The 21,975-nt window shown below is 39.8% G+C and overlaps 1 protein-coding gene across 4 annotated transcripts in view; it reads left to right on the top strand.

The window, feature by feature from the left end:
* Positions 1 to 21,975, top strand: part of LOC140924372 (uncharacterized) — a 40,848-nt gene that overhangs the window by 1,830 nt on the left and 17,043 nt on the right. For 2 of the 4 annotated variants that reach the window (XM_073374406.1, XM_073374407.1), the window contains exons 2-18: positions 3,795 to 4,897; positions 6,761 to 6,912; positions 7,519 to 7,671; positions 8,230 to 8,265; positions 9,057 to 9,132; positions 10,048 to 10,146; positions 10,676 to 10,779; positions 11,228 to 11,385; positions 12,146 to 12,252; positions 14,820 to 14,957; positions 15,906 to 15,997; positions 16,468 to 16,554; positions 17,639 to 17,697; positions 17,846 to 17,960; positions 19,272 to 19,409; positions 20,205 to 20,320; positions 21,338 to 21,595. In XM_073374406.1, the coding sequence (XP_073230507.1) occupies positions 3,901 to 4,897; positions 6,761 to 6,912; positions 7,519 to 7,671; positions 8,230 to 8,265; positions 9,057 to 9,132; positions 10,048 to 10,146; positions 10,676 to 10,779; positions 11,228 to 11,385; positions 12,146 to 12,252; positions 14,820 to 14,957; positions 15,906 to 15,997; positions 16,468 to 16,554; positions 17,639 to 17,697; positions 17,846 to 17,960; positions 19,272 to 19,409; positions 20,205 to 20,320; positions 21,338 to 21,595 (2,885 nt within the window). In that variant the 5' untranslated portion in view covers positions 3,795 to 3,900. The other 2 variants (XM_073374404.1, XM_073374405.1) reach the window with 2 other exon arrangements.

The raw sequence follows: 21,975 nt of genomic DNA, 5'->3' as shown, positions 1-21,975 counted from the left end.
AATTCGGAAAATTTAGCGCAACCTTTTGGGAAACTTTTGGCTCGAAGAACTGGAAGTTTTAGAAAATCCAGTTTTCAAAAGAAGCTCTTATTATATTCCACTGTAGTAGCAATGCGCAAAGAAGAAGAATGAATTCCCCGTTTTTGTTTAAGATGATTTTTTTTGTTTATTCTCTTTGCCTTGTCCGCGCGCAAACGAGTGGGCTCGCAAAGGTTATTTTTGCCCTTTTGTGTTTGGTGCTCGCTTCCAGAATCGCCGAGAACAAGAAAAAAGTCCTAGCATAGGGGAAATCTCCTTTAGATCCGTATTTGATCACCCAGTGGCAAGAGTTTCCATCATCTGCACGCTTGCATTTGTTTGGACTAGTGGCATTTCCAGCCATGTGTAATGGCTCTCCATATCCAGGAACCTATTCAGAAACGGCTCATAGCAATTTAAAGCCAGTTGAATCGTATAATCGTTGAACGATTGGTGTTAATGTTAAGAAGCGTATCATCATCGCTTCCAGTTCTACGAGTTACTGAGCCCCAGTTTTCCGCGCGGCCGGCACGTTTCCACCGTTTCGGGTCACATGGTCAATTCGTTTACACGTCCAGGATAGGTCACCGAAATGCACCATGGACCTTTGACCTGAATAAAAATATCAAAATGTGTTAAATCTGTAAAAATGTCGGATTTCCGGCTGCTGACTAAACTAAATAGAAAGATTTGTATATAGGAAGCTGAGGTACCTGGCCAGTACGGGACGGATGTTCACATGGCTTTGGTGAAAATTCCTATTTTAATTTACAGGTATAGAAAAATATTTTATTTTACATTAAAGAGTCGTTGGCGAACAAAGTCAGTTCCAGGAAAAACTTCGCCACGGTTCACAGTGGCTTTTTAAAGAGAGTGAGAAACAATAGACAATATTTAGTATAAATTAAAATTTGTACTAAATATTGTTTCTCTTTTCAACATCGAGGCAATAATTTGGTCACTATACACCCCATGGCTTTGTTGCTTCATGAACCTTAAACACGGCTTTTTAAAGTTTTACTGATGCTAATACAGAAGTAAATGTTAGCCATTCATTAGTGAGTTTACGCAACAGGACGGCACAGGAGAAGGAATTGAAGAGGACGGCAAAACGCGCTTGGGTGTGACAAACGTGACAGGGCTATTACTTACGTGTTTTGTCAGGAATTGATGGTTTTTGCTCTTCTACAAAAAGATTTGTTTAAAGGAATGTGAAGTCTGGCTGAAGGTTTTTTCAAACAAAATTATTGTCACGCTTGTCACACAAGATCTGCTGTCGTCTTTCCTCTCCCGTTCTGTTGTGAACTTATTTCTCAGTATGAACGTTATGTAACGGTATATTAATCGCCCAGCTAAGAAGATTGTCGTAAACTCCACGCAATAAAACCACGACTTCCGGATTTCTTACATTCTTCATTAGGAGTCAATTTTACTTCTTTTTACATTTGAATGGGTAAGATTAAGTTTACAAGTACAAGATAAGATAATCTTTGGCATGGCTTTGCTGAGTGAAGCGACAAGGTATCGACGATACGAAAGTTCACGAATGGTTACGAACGTTTCCGAATATTATCAGAAATCGGACATTTCAGCTCTGTTCGCAAGGGAGAGGTGAGAATTTTGTATGTTCGTGATCGCGTCTGTATATTGTTTTGTTTTGGTAATTTTAGAGGCTTTGTTTGGTTTTACTTGTGTAGTGGAAAGTTCGATTGAATCTTTCTAGACATTTTGCATCGCCATTCATGTGTGACTGATGATTGAACGCGTCAAAATAGAACGATGCTTTTGTGGAGATTCGTTTGCCTTCGTTAAAATTCATAAATTGAAATCCAACTCCGTATCGACCTATCAGGTCACTTTGTATCTGAGGTGCTTTTGTTAGTAAGCCGTTCTTTAGCTCGTATTGATTTTCTGCTCCTAATTCTGTGATTCCATCCGTTTGGAATTAATGCAGACTGATCAACCGAACAATTTCTCACGGTAGCCAGATGTACCACGGATTGCTGCAACAGAACGCTTTCTTTCTTTTTTGGCATTTCAAGGATTAATCGAATTTATCGATTGGCTTTACGTTGGACCTTCGGTATTTACGGTGGCACCAGAGTTCAGTTCACCCATTTTTCGTTGGAACTGTCAACACGTTGAAGGTTTCAGCGGCTTCAGTAGCAAGCTTTGGCCTTGGTAATTATCAGATTATAACGAAATTCTGTGATATAGCTTCTCGGAGCAAGTCAACATCTGAAGGCGAAAGTGGCAAAGTTCGTCTTTCAAGAGCCAATTACCGCATCTCGTGTTTCTACTGGCATCTTCTGGGTTTTTTGGGTGAAGTACATTTGCCTCCTTTTCTCATAGATACGGAAAACGCGATGTGGGATACATGTAGTTCCAGAAGCGAAAAAGATTCTGCGGTATGACATTCGCACGTCTGGACACGAAAGGATTATTTTGTAAACTTATAAAGCCAAGAGAACTTGTTGAGCGTTTTAGGATGTGTTTTACGAACTGTGGTGGGGATTATTCGATTCGAAAGTAAACTTGCGCTGCGAGGAAGACTTAAAAGTGATTCAACCTCTCTCGATCGTCCCACCAACCAACCGTAGCACTGAGCAGAGCGGCCATTTGTGTTTTATCTATACCGGAAACGTGAATTTTCGTGATAAAATTGTGGCGGGGATGAGCAAACCATCGCTTTCATCAGCAAGAGAAATTTGTCAGTTTGCTAGGCTTTTATTCGAATCAGGAACTATACTTTTATGATGGAAGAGAAAAGGTGAATTGTGAATTGCTTGAATGTGGTTTTGAATTAGCTTGTATGTTTATGATTTTTTGTATGTTGCACTTGTAGCTAGAGAATTTCGGCATTGTCTTTTGAAATCATAACAATCACGCTGTTGGACTGGCCTGTTTTTAGAAGAAACAAACTGTGTACTCTCCTTCAATTTGAGGTTTTTTAAATGCGTTATTATGTGATGAAGTGGCTGAATGTTGTGATCGTCTGTTCATTTGTTGAAATTGAAAATTAATTATTTGTAGTTGATCAACTATGGTTTGCAACGAAATTGCCAGGGAGTATTCTTTTTTAAAAAGCGAGGGAAGCCTTTTGAGATCTCAAGATAAATTGATATAGATACAACAAAGGTATTTGATGGAAAAGATTGAAGAATTTTCAATGGCAAATTTAAACGTTTTTTTGTCGTTAGCATATCTCCAACAACTAAATTGACAATTTTTCTTTGTAATACGCCTTAATTAATTTACAAATCCTTCACCTTTAATTTCGGAATTTCATAATCACAAAAGAGGGCTGTTTAAATCTTCATTCCATTCAACCTTGGTCTAGCTTATGATAATTATGATTGTACATTACGTCATTATAATTTTCAGGTAACAAATGTGTAAAGAACAAGAAAAATATATTTCAGTTCATAAAGAGTTAGATGGCAATTAACGTACATGTATATGGGTTTAAGCTTTAAAGAACAAGTGAAGGTTTATATTTCAAAGGCTCGGTGGCTTGGTGGCTTGTCAGTCAAGGTGAGAGTCTTGGAGAACCAGAAAAAGAATGATAAGGTCATTTTACATTTCATCTCACTGATGAGCTTGGTGGCTTGTCGGTTTGTCAGTCAACGTTAGAGTCTTGGACAATGAGAAAAAAGAATGACAAGGTCATTTTACATTTTATCTCACTGATTAGCCACCGAGCCACTCAAAAGAATAGTTCTAAAGAGGCTGCCCCATATTCTGTAGTTATGCCTGATTTTCTCTGTTATTTGTAGGGCTAAAGATGATTCCGATGCCTACAGGTACAGTTACATATACAACAGGGATGATGAAATTCGTCGAAGCACCGGTTCAATTTATGGGGCTGACAGCCCCTTAAAAATGAAACCACAACCCATGCATGTGCGGAGTAGCAGCGACACAAGTGAAATAAATATGGTTGTGAGGAACAATTATGCAGATGGCGGGGATGCTGAACAACGTTCCCCTACTAATGAAAGTTTTTTTGCATTAATAAGGAAGTTTGAACAAAATATTCAAAATGAGAGACATATACAACCAGGTCAGAAATCCTGGTTTTACGATAATGAAGGCCAGACCATTGATGGCGTTAGAGGCAAATCAGGAGTTAGTTCAGCCTCCTCAAGCCCGCTCACTGAAAGAAGGACTCCTTTGCTTAAACGTAAAAACTCACTTAGAAACAATGCTTACTTGTTTCGAGTTTTTAAGGGGTCTGGAGATGCAAAAGCAGGAGAGGAGGAGATTGGAGATGAGCCATCTAGAAAATTCTTTGCGCATTATGATTGTCGCAGCGTAATGGTTGATTTTGATGAACTTGCACTGCAGTATTCCAAACAAGGTGATGGACTCAAAAGAAAGAACAAAAGATCTGGAGCATCTGCAGCGTCAACTAAAGTTACTGCGGCAACGATCCATGATAAATTACAACGGCGAGGTTCAGACTCTAGCGTGAGTAATAATGAGGAGGAATCAGACCTTGGCGATGAGAAAAGTAATAATCTCATTCTAAGTTGCCCATATTTTCGGAATGAACTTGGCGGTGAAGAGGACCAGGACCCTCAAATTGGGTTATCAAGGGGCACTGCGGCATTGCAAAGTCTTCATGATCCCTCGCGACCAAAGGAACCTAAATTAGACAACTTTAGAAGAAGGTCAACCCTTGATATTTTATTGACTGCATATGATTCTGCACAAGTAGGAAATCTAAGCAGTGGTACTGGAGTTACAATTCTTGATAATTCAAAACCTGAAAGTGGATTCTTGTATCTTGGAGAAAGTTTTTACAATGAAAATGGACGAGTGTTTGAGCATGTGGATCATGGAGCTTATTATTACAAGAACTTTTTTGTTGGACAAGGTAGGTGAAAATAAGATGTGTTCATCCCTTTTACTTCTTTTCGTAGTCAAAGGAAAGAAAATGTGAAATGCTAAAAAATAGATAGCACTGTGCAAAAGTTCTGTCAAAGAGTATTTGCATGGCAACATAGGATTTCATCCACAGCTTTAGAAGGTAGAGTGACAAATCAATCTCTCCATAACATGGTCTAGAGGTGAAAGTGTTCTAAACTTACGCTGACATACTATTGACTCAAAATTAAGTAATGGTAGACAAGGTGCATGCCTCAGTCTTTTTTTTCTCTCTGCCTTTTTTTAGCTCTAAGCTGTTGCTATGGTAACCTCTCTTAACTAATTGTAACATTGGTTGGGAGTTTGTTTGATTCTTGAAGAAATTCATCAGGCTAGTGAAGTTAAACAGTCGATTTAAATGTTCTTAAAACATAGCCAGTCTTAACGTCTTATTGATGCTGACACTTTTGATGACTTTGCACGTTTATCGCAATAATTAACACCTTCAGAAGCCTATTTAAGGCTTCTGACACTTTTAATGTTTTTCAACTTTTGATAAAGATGGCTGACAGTCATCGAAACTGTCAGCATCAATAAGACGTTAAGACTGGCTATGTTTTATAAACTTTTAAATCGAGTTTGTTTGATGCCGTTACTGTCTAGCAACAGAAGAGTTAAAAGTGTTGATATTAATTCATCAATGTTTACATACATATGTAAAAATTCTGTTGAATGGGTTACAGCCACCTTCTCCATCTATGTGTAGAATTTTAGACTGGTCTCAGGAAGAATGCAGCGTGCAAAGAAAGTAGTGTCCAATAGCCCAGGGCTAGTGGATTTTGCTATTGGGCTAGTGAATTCTGTTTTTTACTTGCCCGATGGGCAAGTGATGTTTTTTGATGAATTTGAATAACAGAAGAACTGTGAAATCAATTCTGCTTGTCAAAAAGCTTTTGGGGCTAGTTGCAATGACATCTGGGCTAGTAAATACTAGCTTCAGCTTGCCTGAATGGCAAGTTGTAAAAATGATTTTCTTTGCACCCTGAGAATGCTTTGCAAATTGCTGTGAAAATTAACAACACTTCTTTCAAAGTCATTTTTATGAAATAGGTTAATAGTAGGCAGCATATACATGTATGCCACTGCAAGTGATAAGGTTGCTGGTTGATGGCTCATTCTGACTGGGCTGTGAAATAGAAAAGTAAATTAACAATTATTGGATGAGGTTGAGCAAAATATCATGATTTGTCTGTGGTGAGCAGATCAATAATTGCGGAAGCTAAGGCAAATAATTCATCTGCGAAACACTGACAAATCACGATGTTTTGCGATAACCGAGTTCAATAATTGTTATATCATTCGATCACCGAGTTTGTTTTTTTAATGAATATCCTCGGGAAGCGAAGTGATCTGCCATTTTCATGCAAGAGCGATCGCAAGAAGGAGATAAGCATGGTTTCCTTTACGCATGTGCAGAATATTATTTGCAGCCAAACACAGTTGTACGGCATGGGCGGACCATTATTTGTAGGCAGTTATTTGCAGGTCACGTGGTGGGCTTTCGGCCAATGAAAAGAAAGAAGAATTTGCTTTGAATGATAGAATTCCTTTACATTTGGTGAAAAGTGAGGACTAATCGTAGTGGGTAATAGAGCAAAAATTGATTTTAAACCCAAGAGATATTAAGCTAAAAACAAACAAACCCACAAGGTTAACCTACTTGCACATTATATGTATATTGTTAAAGGGATACAATTATTTTTCTGTGTTTCTGGTACTATTAAAAAATTGAATCTGAGGGGTAAAAAGGAAGCTTGACCAGCACTGGGTTTTAAACTTGTGAGTGTAAAGCCATGTGTCCTTTTCCTTCCAGAGCATTTGAACTATCTTGGCATTGATGAAAAATTTGGTCCAGTTGCCTTGTCGCTGAAACGAGAAAGACTTGATGAAAATACGTCTCTTCTGAGAGGCGGTGATTCTGAGGGAAACCAATACCAGTATCGCATCATTGTCAGGACAAGTGAGGTAAACTTCAGTGTTTAAAATTTTTTATTTGCCTTAAAATCATTTTTTTTAATATTGATGCTGTGCTCTTGCTTTGGCTGGTGGCCCTGGTCCCTTACTTTTGCTCTTGGGGAGGCGGGGGGGGGGGGGGGGGGGGGCGTAGAAAATCTTGGAAGAGAATCCCTAGTCATGTATGCTCCTTGAATGGTAGCCCTCCTTAATGAAGGAGGTGCATGTAAGAAAGAAGAGAAAGAGTTTCTTTGTTCTCAGCTTTTAGCAGGCAGTTTAGATTAGTTTCTTAAAGTATGTGCAGAGCTGTCACTAAAATTTCATGTTGCCAGGTAGATGGAATAAGTAAGCTTTTATTTCCCCTTTGTTTCCCATGAAAGTCGCTGGGAGTCTTGCTAATGGTAACCGGCAGGGGAATCCCCTAACCCCAGCTCTTGGTGAAAGCCCTGGCCTCGGATGTTCAAAGGTTGGATAGCGCTACCCACAGGATAAATTACTATCCAGCGAATAAGTATTACGGAAATCAATTTTGCTATCTGTGAATAGTGTTTTATCCGGTGGATAGCGCTATCCGACATTTGAACAACTGGGACCCGATGTGTTGCTTTGGACTTGCAGCTCACTACACTTCGAGGAAGTATTCTAGAAGAGGCAATTCCATCGACATCACGGCATGGCTCAGCACGTGCTCTTCCTGCCAAAGACATTTTAGAACATGTCTGCCCAGAACTCCAGCTCTCTGCATTGAGAATGGCACAGCCTGGAATCAAGGTAATAACCATAATTATTTGGAAGCTTTTTTTTAAAATTTATTAGATGCACCAAAACAAGGTCAACCTCAGCCTCACATTCACTCAAAGGCTAGGATACTAAGCCCACAACTGTAAAATGGTCTATTCATCAAATACGCTTTCTTTACTGTCAAGCTGGCAGCTGGTCAAAATCACTACCTACTTTCAGGGTTCTAAAAAAGTTTTGAAGTTGGCAAATTTATTGTTGAAGAAGTTTCCTGATTTTCCCTTTTCGTTTTAATGATTAGAGGAATGGCCCCTGCGGAGTAGATGGCTCCAGTAGGGTGTGATTCTTACTAGCTTTTTTTATGTTTTTGGTTACTCACTCTGCTGTGCTATTTATCTGATTTATTAGTAGAAGATATTCCAACTACTTCAACACTTTCTGACAACTGTATGCTTTGTGCTCCCACAATGATTGGGTGCTCAGGAGATGTGCTATTAGTCTAGCTGCTACCATTGACAGCTGAACACGTATCAGCGATTTTTTGTTGTTAACTTACTTAAGTTGCATTAAAATGTCTTTCTTTCTTGTTAGGTGCCTGAGCAGCTTATGAAACTGGATGAACAAGGGGTAAGTAACAAAGATAACATTATTATGTACATCTTGAAGACAAGATGAAATGTTTGTTTCTCTGTACATTGGAAGCCAAACAAAGTCCAGGATTTGAAAAACTTGCGTCGGCCACACATCAAGCCACAAAAGGAGTTAGAACACTGTTGAAAAACCCTTCCTAACCTGCGAGCAAGCTTTCCGGGATGGGATGAAGGAGAGCTTGCAACTACATCTCTGGAATTTGAATTTCTGCATCGAAAAAGTCAATGCAAAATGCTGATTGGCAGAGATGACATTAGAAATTATGTCATTACCCTTGGCATGTGTTTTTCAATGATTGTTTACATTCATGCTTGTTCTATTTTGTGCTGTTTGGCGAAAATCTGACAGCTCAGTTGACGGGTAGCCACAGGGGAAGTAGAGGTGGAATTCAAATTCCAGAGACGTAGTTTTCCCACCCTGCCGCCAGAGCGCTCTGGATTGCTTGGTTGCAGGCTAAACCCTTCCAAGTAACCAAGTTACAGGAGACTAAGGAGGAGCCCCTAATGACAATTTTTGATCGCTTGGGCTCATCACTCTATCGCCCCTTCACCCCCACCCCCCTAGCAATGTTGCACCCAGAATAGGACTCATTTTACCCAACTTGTACAAAATTCAAAATTGTTTGGGGTGGGAGGGGTCAGGTTGCCAGTTTTACCAACACTTTTGACCTCCATTGATGGTGATGTTTTATGCAATTTTATTGGTAGTGATGTACATCTACAATATTTTATAGACAGTGTTAACATATCCTGTTTGTTTGTTTCTAGATGACGAATCAATTTAAAGTTGGTGTATTGTACTGCAAAGATGGACAAAGCACAGAAGAGGAAATGTATAACAACCGTAAGTTGAATTATGTGGTTAACTAGGGCAGAGAGAAAATTTTAAATCAAAAGAAGGGTTGCAATTTACTGTTGAACAGTAAAGTTCCTTGGAAGTGCTGTGGCACATCATGCGGTTATTGAATTTGTAAATTTTCCGGTAATGCACACGCTGAAAATGTAACTTGGGGGACTCGGTGGTTCAGTGGTTAGTGCTTTGGTCTTCATTTCAACAGGTCCAGGTTTTGGTCCTGCCAGAGGCATTTTGATGTGATCTTTTGTTTCACAGTCACAGTGCCTCACTCCACCCACTGAGGTGTAAAAAACAGTTACCAGCTTTTTAGATTCTGGGGGTAACCTGGCAATGAACTTAGCAATTCAATGGGGAATAGAAATAACTATTTCATGCCACAGAAATATGATGTAGTTTTTGGATCAGTTAAGGTTTCTGGGAAACTGCCCACCTACCCCTCCCCTAACTCATCGTTGTCCCAGAAACCTGAACTGATCTGAGTTTTTTAGGATGTTCAGGTTTAGGGGCTATTCACTTGATGCCGGAATGACTTTCATTCTGGAATGAGTTCATTCAATCTCCATATTATTTCTCTGTATTTGCTTACTTGATACTGAAGCAACATGCAGTTCCTGTTCAAGTCATTCTGGAATGAGTTCATTCTGGTGAAATTCTTGTTCTCGTATGAAGTTTCATTCTGGTATCATGTAAACTGGAACCAAACTTGTGCAAGTGGCGCATGTGTATTTGATCTGGCATGAAAACCATGTTCGCGAGAATGCCTTAGGTTGAGCGATTCAATTTTATCATGTGATGAATGCAGTACAAACTTCATTCTGAAAAGAAACCCATAATTATTTCCAGAATTTTTTCAGTCCGGTATCATATAAACAGCCCCCAACATGTACCTTTTTTGTTTAACAGAAATGTCAGGTCCTGCTTTTGATGAATTTCTGGAACTCATTGGAAAGAGAGTTGCGCTGAAGGGTTTTGAAGGGTACAGAGCCCAGCTGGATAACAGGAGTAAGTTCTAGACAAACAGACATGTAGTGTACTTTGGGTTGGTTTCAGAAATCATCCTTACACTTGCAAGTAATAAACATTATTCTTTAACAATATCACCTTTTTGGTAGCAGAAAGCAAAAACGTTTGTGGGGATTAGTTAGGGAATGGGGAGGAGGACTTTGGTGGGGGCTATTTGGGGAAGGGGAAGGGGAATGGTTGGGAGATTATTTGGGAGAGTTGGGAGGGAACTTTGATGGGAGATTATTTGGGAGAGGGGGAGGAGAACTTTGGGGGAATTATTTGGGGGGAACTCAAGTAGGGAGGGGTAGGAGTGATGAAACCAAGAATGATAGAGAGAAAAAAGAGATAAGGAAGGTGCAGCTCTTTACTAAAACAATACCTTCTGGTTTGCGAGTAAAATTTAATAATGTTATTTTAGACAATACAGATATTATAAACTGCCATAAAACCATAACTACCTTATGAACAGACTGATGGTTAACTCACTGTCAGTCAGAGTACTGATTGTAAAATTTCTATTTTGCAGATGACTCCACTGGAGAGTATTCAGTGTACACACAGTTCCACGGTCGAGAAATTATGTTCCATGTCTCAACACTTTTGCCCTGGACACCTAATAATAGACAGCAGGTATCATGTTTATCAGCTGTCGTCAGCGTGATCAGTTAACTTGGATAAAAACCTTTTGCTCTTACCAGTTGCCATGAAGAAATGAGATAAAAATTAATACATGTTATACATATGTAGTAACTACACCAGAATCAAGTGTTGATCACTTGCCAATGCCCATATCAAAAGGTCAGTGCCAGATCCAGACCTTGAGAGAAGGGATTGGGGGGTGGGGCAGTCATCCAGACCCTTTCGGCCCTTCAGGCTTCAGTTTGGTCTAAATGTAAGGGGGGCCTGCTGGCCCCTCCCCTGGATGTGCCACTGAAAGGTCAACCTGTGTTAAGCAGTTGGTTGGTCACTCCTAAGGGTGACTGCCTTATACATGTTTTCTCTGTATTTCCTCCAAGGCAGTGCTCTTTGGTATAATTGTCAATAATAACATGGAATGATGTTCTCCATTTTGTTGCAGCTTCTCAGAAAAAGACACATTGGCAATGACATAGTCACTATTGTGTTCCAAGAGCCTGGTGCACTTCCATTCACACCGAAGAATATTAGATCTCACTTTCAGCATGTGTTCATTGTGGTCAGAGTTTTCAATCCTTGCTCTGATAATACATATTACAGGTATTTGACTAAAAGGCAGCCCTCTCAAAATAATGTTCAGATTTAACCTTTTTGAGTTTGAGGTAAAAGTTAATGATATTGTTGAATTACTTAAAGAAAATTGACAGATTGACTATATTTTTCTATTAGTGGGTGGAATACAGTTTCAGAAAGGTGTACTATTATTGTGAGTGGAACCTTATTTTGGAAAAAACATTAGAGGTGTCCTTTTGAGGCAGACCCACAGTTTTGAAAATTTCTTCCCACTCAGGAATTTACAAGTTGCACGCTAGAAATAATATTTTGAAATTTTTTAATGGTTCACATTAAATTTGAAGGCCAACAAAGTTAGAAAATCAGATTTAAACATTGACAAGATCATCCATGAGCTAGATTTCCCGTGCCCTTTTTTCACTCTGTTGCATTTTGAAGAAGTCAGAGATAGCTTAGCCTGCGCTACAGACGAAACTAAACTCTGGTTAAAGTCTGTCTGGAAAACAGCGCTGAAATCCTTGTTCCGGGTCCCCATCTTTGTATCATGATTTGAGTACACACCATGATTGGTCTGTTGAAAAAGCCATTGTCAACTTGCCAATCAAAGTTAAAGGAAGTTCAAAATGTACTTTTGGTAATTCATTGAGTCTGTTGGGGGCCCAGAACGTTTATCTCGGTGCTGCTTCTAAGACGTTAACCTACTGGGGTTAAATTACGTCTGCAATGCAGGCTAGGATAACCATGACAATGTTATAAGTTGGGAATCATTATTGATGTTTATGTTTAGAGTCGCTGTAAGTCGTTCTAAAGATGTACCTCCATTTGGACCAAATATACCTGCTGGGGCCAAGTTTGGAAAGCAAAAGGCTTTTGCAGACTTCCTTCTGACAAAAGGTAAGGAGATCCTTTTCCATGACTTTGTACATCTGTCTGAATATTGATTATTGTGGGTGATCAGGGATGGCACGGTGGTGAGAGCATTCGCTTCCCACCAGTGTAACCTAGGTTCAAGTTTGGTGTCAACACCATACATGGGTAGAGTCTGTTGGTTCTCTTCCTTGCTTTGGGACGTTTACCTCTGGGCATGTCTGTATCAGTTATCCAGATTCAAATTCAATCTGGAAAGTGTTTCCAGTTAGTTGGAGACTAGCCTGTTCCAGGCGTTCAGATAGTGGAGTGCAACATTAAGGAGGAGAGTGAGAAAAAAATATGGAGGAAAAGAGGGAGAGTGTTTTTTTTTCTGCTCACATCTCTTTGCACTGTCCCCATGAGCTGAACACCTAGAACAGGCTAGATGAAGACACTTAGAAGGCCACAGGTTTATAAGTTATTTAAACTGTCTATACTAGTGTCACCCTCTCAATAAATAATGCTATTATGGTTATTGTACTTTTTAAAACCAAAACCTCTGATAGCGTACTTTTCAAACAAACTGCCAGGATTTGGTAGTGATTCCTAGGGCAAGGTTGCCCAGGTTCTCCACCACTTTTGTAGAGGGATTTGACATGAGTAGAACTGAGAACACAACACTTTAATCACCACGAGACAGACGGATCTATTGTGGTACAGAAGCTACACACGTGTTATACCCCAGAGTGGTTCAGACCGGTTTTAGAATAATCTACTTCATATGTAACAGCATAAACTGTCCCACTACAAGTTAAGGGGGGGGGGGGGGGGAGGGGGGCTACTTGAGGAATTTTGTTTTATTCCTTTCAAATCAAGCCCCTATCCTGGAGTCACTATCTTCTGGAAACTACTCAGGTTAAGGCCTTCTTTGCTGCGAAACTGAGTTGCAGTGAGCTATAAAATAAGCAATTCAATTTTTTGGAGTGTAAATTCCTAGTGCCCAGACTCTACACTAAAATTTTTAACCAATAGATCTGTTAACTGTTTCATCAACTTTTAATGTGGACCAATTATTGATACACGGCTCCAAGGCTTGGGGGAATAGAGCAGGGCTCGACGTTGCGACCTGTGGGGTCGCCAATGCGACTAGCTTTTTCTCAGTGGCGACTAAATTTTCACGCCTGGTTGCCAACCTGGCCCCCAAGATAGGGGATTTTCTTCTCTGGAAAAACGTACACTAATGATAATTTGTTATCCTTTACAAAACTAACGGATAGCTAACGGTTTTTCTGACCCTCTAACGTTTTGCCTAAACGCTTTAACGGTGTATCTAAACGTTTTAACCATTTGTCTAAACGCTTTAACGATTTCTTCCAACACTCTAACGGATTGTTCTTATGATCTAACAGTTGGTCCGTCTGACGTTTGACTTTTACTTGAAAGAGGACTGTAAATTCGACATAAGTCTTATCGACTTTCAAGCAAATTGATTGCAATTCTCAACAGGTCGTCCCATGTTTCTCTTGGAATGACTTTTGGCACATCGATTTAAAACAATTTCTTTATGTCGAACATGTATCTTGATTGCGGACTTTATAGCAGATTAGTCTGATAAAAGCCTAAGCTGATAGAGAACGAACGACGCTTATTTCTCAAGCTTCTGGTAAACTACTTTATGCAAATTTCTGTTGAGCCTGACGACCCTGCCATATTTTATTGACTTCTAATGGAGTACCGTTGAACTCAAAAGACATGCTGTTTGTCTAACAGACTTCTCGCGAAATCAACTTCTTTGCCCGAAAACATTAGCGACGTCTCCTCTTTCTGGAGACTTTCGATCACGTGCTAGGCAACCGCGAAACAGATCAAGTTTCACCGATGTTCATTTCTGAACATGCAAATACATGGGACGCAGAGCAAATTTTGCAGACTTTGTTCTTTAATAACCCAAATAAGATTTTTTGTGATTCCTAAAGTTTGTTTATCTAAATGTGTATTCCATTGCTTGAATACCTGTTTGAGTAGATTTACGCTTGAGTGTGGGTTCATGTTCCCGAACACCGGCTGGTAATCGAGCCTCGAGCGAAAACCGTTCGAAAGAAAGTTCAAGGAAGTCTAAAGCATTCTTTTTCTGTTAAGGCTAACTAAAAGATGTTAGGTTTATTGTATGCCATTAGTTCTTAAATGTAATTTTGGGCGACTAGAATAGTTATTCTGGCGACCAAACATGAAAACTTGGAGGCCAGCTGGCCCCAAGATTTTTTTCTGAAAGTCGAGCACTGTCGAGGACACACCTAGAGCTTCAGGGATGAATAATTTGTGAATGAATAAATTTTGTTGTATTCCTTTCAACCTTGCAGCCAAGTATAAATTTTAAAATGTTGAAATAATTTTGATCTTTTGAAAGTGAACACAAACAAGGAAACCTAAATACCAACTTTTCCTTTTGAAAAAAACTGAAAACCAAAATGTGAGTGCAAAAGGAAAAATGAAAATTGTGGCTGAAAAACGAAAATTTTGAGAGTATTACTGAAAGACCAATTCAAAGAGTGGTCTAAACTGCTAAACCAAAAACCTTAATGTTAGTTTTTGTTGTTGTTTTTAATTTACAGTTATGAATGCCGAAAATGCTGCTCACAAGTCTGAGAAATTCAGTGCTATGGCAACAAGAACAAGACATGAATACTTGAAAGATCTGGCAACAAACTTTATCACCAACACCACACTGGAGACTGGTGCCAAAGGAAAAGGTACATTGTCAATGAACAGGGCTGTTATTAAGAGCCAGGGGTGAGGGATTTCCTCCGGCTACTATGAATGTGTTCCCCGGCCACTGTCATAGGCAAATAGAAGAAACATAAAACCAAAAGAAATCCCTAGCTGTTTGATTCCCCACCTACTTGTTGCATTTACCCGGCAACTTGAAATCTTAGTGACATCCCTGAATGAAAATAATACATACATGATGGATTTAGTACTTTGAAGTTTACAAGGTGCCCCTTCTAGAGGCATTGGGCCACCCCCAACATAGCTGGGAAAACTGCTGACCAGCATTGCTTTGAGGTTAACTTTGCCTTAATTACATTTAGCCACATAAAAATTATTTTACGGCTCCAGTCTGAAGATCCGGGCTTAAGTTCCACTCTGATTTACCATGCTGATATTTATTCTTGGTAGTCTTAAGTTCAATTCGTTCATTTTGCAAGTTCATTCTTGCAAAATGGCCAACTGGTTGTTTTGCCTCTTGCCCATTTGGATACTTTTTTAATCCTGAAAAAATTAATGCAGCCTTGCTATTTTTTTTAACAACTGTAATATTCTGGATCCTTCGCAAAATGTACCGATAAGGAGTTCATTTCTCAGATCATTGGTTTGAATATAGTCATGATAACTATGAGACTTCACAGCCTCATTATATTTACTTGAGTAAATATATACTTAATGAATAATCAGTTTGACTTTTTGGTTTTGTGGCAACTGCTACACCATCATTATTAAAGGTAGACGTTTATTTGTTTCTTCAAAAATTGATTTTGGAAGCAAAAACTTTAATTACTGCTGTATCTTTCATTAGTGGGTCTGCTTCCACAGACCATTCGTTAAGGACTAATCAAGAGCGGGTGTTTTTTGTTTTGTTTTTGATAAGTCTATAAATGAACAGGTCTTTGAGCCCTAACTGTGACACTCTGTTTTGCCAGGTATTCTAAGATCAACAAAGAAGAAGGAGAAGGTTCGTCCACCCATCTCGCCAGAGAAAGTTTCCAGGGGAGCATTAATTTGGAATGTACAGGTGATAGTTGGTTTTTTGCTTTTGGTTGTTTTTATTTGTTTGTTTGTTGTTGTGTTACCCACTCTCTTATAAAAAGTAATCATTGAGGGTACATGTAGTTTAGACTTTCATAAAAGTCCTTTGTCTGATTTAATATGGGGAAGGACCTTGTCGCTTGCTTGGCCAATGACGACTGTAAAACTTCGTGTGGACTGATCCGGGATGGTTTATTTACCAACTGGAAGTTTCGGCTGCATGACCCCCAACCTCTTGTACTTAAGCTTTTCCACTTTGTATTCTAGTTATTTATGGAGAACTGATACCATTGAATAAGCCCCCCCTCTCAAATAAGCCCCCCAACTCTATTAAGGCCCCTCCCCTCTTCAAATGTGTTTGAAATAAATAAGCCCTTTTCCCGGGGTGGGGCTTAATAGAGGATTTACGGTATGCTACATGAACTCAAAGTTGATTGCTGTATGAATTATTTGCAGGTTGATGATTACAGGAATTCATCCGTGATTGAGTGTAAGATGGGCATCTCTGCTGATACACTGGTGTTGATCCATTCCTCTAGTAAGGTTAGTTGTACAACTTTTTCCAACTTAGTTCTATCCATGTTTCATTTATGATTGTAAATGTAGAGATGTCTTTAAATTTTTATTTAGGTGATTAGTCTCAAAAAATATGTCGAATCTCCACTAACGACCACCTCTCTGCAACGGCCACTTTTTTTGTCCCGTTGCACAGTCCATACATTAGGCTGATTTAGCAACAGGACGGGAACGTCATTTGACGACGGGAAAGCGCACGGAAAGGACTAAACACGACTTCCGGTCCTCAATTTGCCGCTCTGCCATTGATCAACTGATCAAGCCAGTTGTTTGATGTGCGCGCGCCGTCTTCAACTGACGTTCTCGTTCTGTTGCTAAATCAGCCTATTATTGACTCCTGTTTTATAAACCTCTCTACAACGGCCATCTCTTTACAACAGCAACGACCACTAAAGCGTGTCCCCAAGTGCTAAAATAACCTCTTGACAATGGCCATTTTTTTCTGTCATCGATTAAAAAGTCATGAAATTGGATTGGTATAGTGCGTTGATGATTATGGCAATCTTCTTTTGATTGTGTTCCATTTATACGCTGTAGTGAGCATGAATTGTCGACGATACTTTTAGCGAATATTGCGAACCTTGCTCGTTAACTTTTTGATTCAAACCATTATTAAGCTTTTTGTGTATTTTATCTGTATATATTATATATGATTAGATTACCATCATGGGATACATTAAGCATGAACGTATCACAATAAACATGTTGTACTCCCTGAAAAAAATATTTGTCATATTCCACCCCTACCTCCCCACAACGGCCTCAGCCTACAATTTTTTGGTTTGATCACTCTACCCCTTGCAATAAATTATGCGTTTTGGGCATGAGCTAAAAAGCTTAAGAGCTTAAAGTATTGGTGAGCTCAGTGCGTATTAGTCATGTGTACACTTTTCAGGGCACGTGGAAATGAAAGTCGGCCAGGCCTACATCTAGTCAAAAGCTGGCCACGCCCCTGACGGTCACCTTTTCACAACGGCCATTTTCTTCTGTCCCCAATGTGGCCGTATTGGAGAGGTTCGACTGTATATATATTTTTTTCATTTTCTTGCAGGAAGTTTTGTTCAGCATTCCATCTAAATCAGTGATTGGCTGGACGTCACTTTCACAAAGGTATCTTTATTGTCAGTAAAATTAATAATATTATTAATGTGTCCATTTATGGTTATAGAAAACAGAGCGCTTGGTTTTTCCCCCTTGAAATGTATAGTTTTTCATTTTTGAGAGTTTTATGTAATACGCATTACTTTTCTGACTACAGTATCAAGGTATTTTATGGCAGTGGAGAATGTTTGGTGTTAAACATTCCCACATCTGACTCAGATGACATCCCAGAGATTGTTAGGAGACTTGAAGAAATTTCTATTGGTTGCCAGGTAAAATTGTTTTTCTGTGTTTCTTCTTACATAGGCAAACACTGCCCGGTTAAAGCAAACCACTCGTTGCCTGCGTAGTAGGCGCAAAAAGGAGAGTGGGAGGGGGAGGGGAAGATGGAGAAAATCCCTTACCCTCTCTCCCCAACCCCCTCCCTTTTTCCCTTTCTCGCAATCCCCTATCCCTTTCGGCGCCTGCTATGCGGGCTAAACTACCTGGTGAGCTCCGTTGGCAGAGTGTATGTCTGCTGAGCGGAAATGAAAGTCGTGGCAATCAGCCAATGACATTCATTATTATATTTTAAACAGGAAATTCATGATACAGCATTCTCAACCGCAGTAATAATTCATAAAGGAAATACAAAGGAAATTAATGTTGAATCAGTGTTTGAAAATCAGATGAAAAACTGCTGATTTTTGCATCCTTAATTTCTCCTTCGAAAATCATTTTGTTTGAGAAGTAATATCAAGCATTCGACAAAGTGTTTCATCTGGGCGACCTCAAAGTTTGTCAAAAATACTTCATAACGGCTCTCGGTGTTTCACCTGGTGATAAAACACTGCGTCTCATGCTTGATATATTACGTTAAGTTTATTTTTCCACTTAAACTTCATTTTACCCTGTAAAGAAAGGGGAGCCAGCCAAATGTGCCTTTATATTATCACATAGTAACGTCCTTCAGTGCACTATAAACTCCTTGTTTGTCGAAGGAAGACAGATTTAACAATGGTGGGACTACCAATCATATTTCGATGTGATTAGCTCTATGAAATGTAACAGTAAATCTTTTATTCAATGTTTTGGTAGATAAATCAGACAGTCATTTTGCTCATTGCTCCCTGTATTCTCTGTATCATCTGCAAAACATCGCGAATAAGGTTTTTAATAATAGTAATAATAATAATTATAATAATAATAATAATAATAATAGTAATAGTATTATTATTAATAATAATAGTCTTAAGATTCTGAGACGAGTACTTGGTCTCAGTACTAAGTAGTGCACGCGCGTGAGCCAGCGTCTCTTTGGCGGGAAAACGTAAAAGCCGTAGTCATTCTATCACGAGTTTTAGCGAGAATGTTGTATTGGCCGGAACAAGTTATTAAATTTTAGAAGTTTCTACATTCTGCAACCGGGAAAGTGCTAAACCTTCTCCAATAAAAATAACCGCACTAATTTTTTCAGGTGGAAAATTGTACAATGACCTTTCCGGGTTAAATATTTGTCCACAACACGCGAAAAAACTCTCGTACTCATAGTCGTCCTCCGCTCCTCGTCCTCAAATCTAAAGCAGGTATTTTCTTCCTGACAGACCCAAACCATGACCTTACGGCGCAACAACATGGGACAGTTGGGATTTCATGTACAGTTTGAAGGACTGATCGCGGATGTTGAAAATTCAGGGCTTGCCTGGCAGGCAGGGCTGCGACAAGGATCTCGACTTGTTGAGGTTTGGAACAAAGTCATAAAATTCAAGTACAGAACCAATTGAGAGTAGTGTCATAAAAGAAATGCTTTGTATTCTTTCGGTTATGCACTAAAACCTTCAATCCAGAGATACAATTAGCTCGTACCCATGTAAAAACTGTTGAAGAGGTTGTATTGGAAAGCTGTTGACAGGGTGTTCATTTGGCATGGGAGATCGGAGAATTCTCCGGCTAACGTGCGGTAGCCTATGACTACTGTTTATTCAGGCGTGGAGACTTTCAAAATATTCTCCTTTAACGTTACACCTTCCTCTTATTACTAGAATTCTTACTGAAAACCCTGTGAGTTTTGTCATTAGATTTTGGCCCTCAACCCAAAAGTTGGAAATTCAAGTATGCTACCCGTTTTGCAAAATCATGAAACACAAGTGATGCCATGCAAATCAGTGTTTAAAAAGTGACGCCTTTTGCAACGCACTAGCAAGCTCTAGGGATGGTGGGTGGGGGGAGAAAGGTAGCCAGTTGCAGTCGTTCAGATAGTAGGGTACGGGAGACAAATTCACGAAGAAAAAAAAGGGAGGGGAGACTAGAGGGGGAAACGGGGAGGGGGAAAGCTCTCGCTCCCCCCTCTCCCCCCCCCCCTCCGTTTTCCTGGTGTACTCGTAACTCGCTCCCCACTGACCGCCGCGCTCTACTCTCTGAACGCCTGGAACAGGTTAGGAGAAAGGGTACTTGCTCTCACTCCCCTATTTCTCCTGTATGATTCGAAATTTATGATGTCAATGACTTATTTGTCATAACAAATCCTTATTTTCCAGATCAATGGGCTGATTGTAGCCACGCTGAGTCATGATCAGATGATTGACATATTACGCAAGCCTGGATCAGTGTCTGCTGTTATTGTGCCGCCCTTCCAGAGCGGAAAACCAAGAAAGTGTGTACCTCCTACTTGAATTTCTCGTTTTACACTCAAGTGCACTGCTCGCAATGCGCACAATCATTGACGTCAGAGTTGATGACGTCAATGATTGTATATTACCCGTATCTTCTTAATTTGGTCAGCGCCAGCAGGTTATGAACAGTTAGCCAGGGATTAGAACCAATCAGAAACGGCGAAATAGTTCGAATGACCAATAATAATATTTCTTACAGCTTGTATTATTCCAGTTTACCTTCGTTGTAAAGGTCTCTTCATTTTACGTCGTCATGATGAAAGGCACAGGATAAATTAGTTATGCAAAGGCTTGCTTGTATAAGTCACTCACAGGATATTTCACGGTATACCACGGGAAAGCATTGGATAACTAATATATTCTATATGTTCAGTGATTTTGTTACCTCTGCGTCCTGCGTCCCTGACGCATATAAATCCCCAAAGACGCAAAATAATTCATGGCATGCGTCCGCAAAGATCGATCAATCTGAACATGTGTATTTGTAGAAATATCCCGTTCGTGTAATTTCTGTGGCAGTTATTATCATGGCTGCTGTTAAACGGTGCACAATTCTTTTAGCCTTTGTTCCGCTTTAAAATAGGACTATATTAATTTCAGTATACTGTAATACAGAGTTTTCATTTGGAGTCTGTCTTCAGATTATTTTTACTGTTGGGTTACATAAAGGCTAGATTGTTCACAGTCCTCTATTTTTCCGTAAGATCGTAAGACGCGCTACATCTCGACGATCTCACGAAAAAATAGAAGACTGTGAACAGTCTACATAAAGGCCCAAGCATTTTTAATTTCGGACTCGTTTTTTTTAAACTGGGACCCATTGGTTCTGGATTGGGACTAATGATTTTTCTCGAGATGAGTCCAAGGACTTACCTATGTTCGGCGTGGGTGGTCACATTTTCCTGGGTTACAACCTAATTCTCCTATCATTTCTTATGCAGATATACTTTTTCCCCAGGGGCACAGTTTAACTTGCCATGATACTTTTTATTCCCCAGGGGTATCCAGCTACCTAGTGGGTCCTACTGGAGTGCCAGTCGTGCTTCAGTGGGGACTATTTCCTCATTTGGCAGTGCCTCGTCAGTGGGAGAGGATGTAGATTCACGTGATGTTTCAGCGGGGTCGTCTACGTCCCTCTCAGCCGCTGATAGCGGTCGTAAGCCACCGTCTAAAGTTGGCTCAAAAAGCAATGGCAAAGGCGGAAAAGACAGTCCTTGGGTGATGCGACCGAATAATGCTGGCTCTGTTGAAGCAAGGTAACTAACCGTTGTTACATCGTACCTTTAGAGTGCATATAGTCTTTCGTTTGTCTACAAAGTTAGTGATGTGGCGTGCGTGACATGCGAGAAACACAAGCCCTCAGTTTTCGCGTTTCGTAGGCTGGCGTTGACGCTTGATCTCCCACTATCTTGAAAAAAAAAAGTAAGAGACTGCTCGCAATGATATCTTCACTGCGTCGTGACTGACATTAAAAAAAGTCACTCACATATATTCACGAGGCTTAGAATTTACTATATTTACTAATTTCATTGCGAATAGCCGTCCATTAACGTGCAATTCCTAGCAGTATGTTGTATGATTTTCGCATGAACCCGGTTAAATGACCTCAGCTCCAACAAGACTTCTATAGCTCAGT

The sequence above is a fragment of the Porites lutea genome, chromosome 14, assembly GCF_958299795.1.
Source record: "Porites lutea chromosome 14, jaPorLute2.1, whole genome shotgun sequence".
NCBI classification, from domain to species: Eukaryota; Metazoa; Cnidaria; class Anthozoa; order Scleractinia; family Poritidae; genus Porites; species Porites lutea.
The sequence above is the reverse complement of the archived record's forward strand: the minus strand, read 5'-3'. Positions and strand labels throughout refer to the sequence as shown.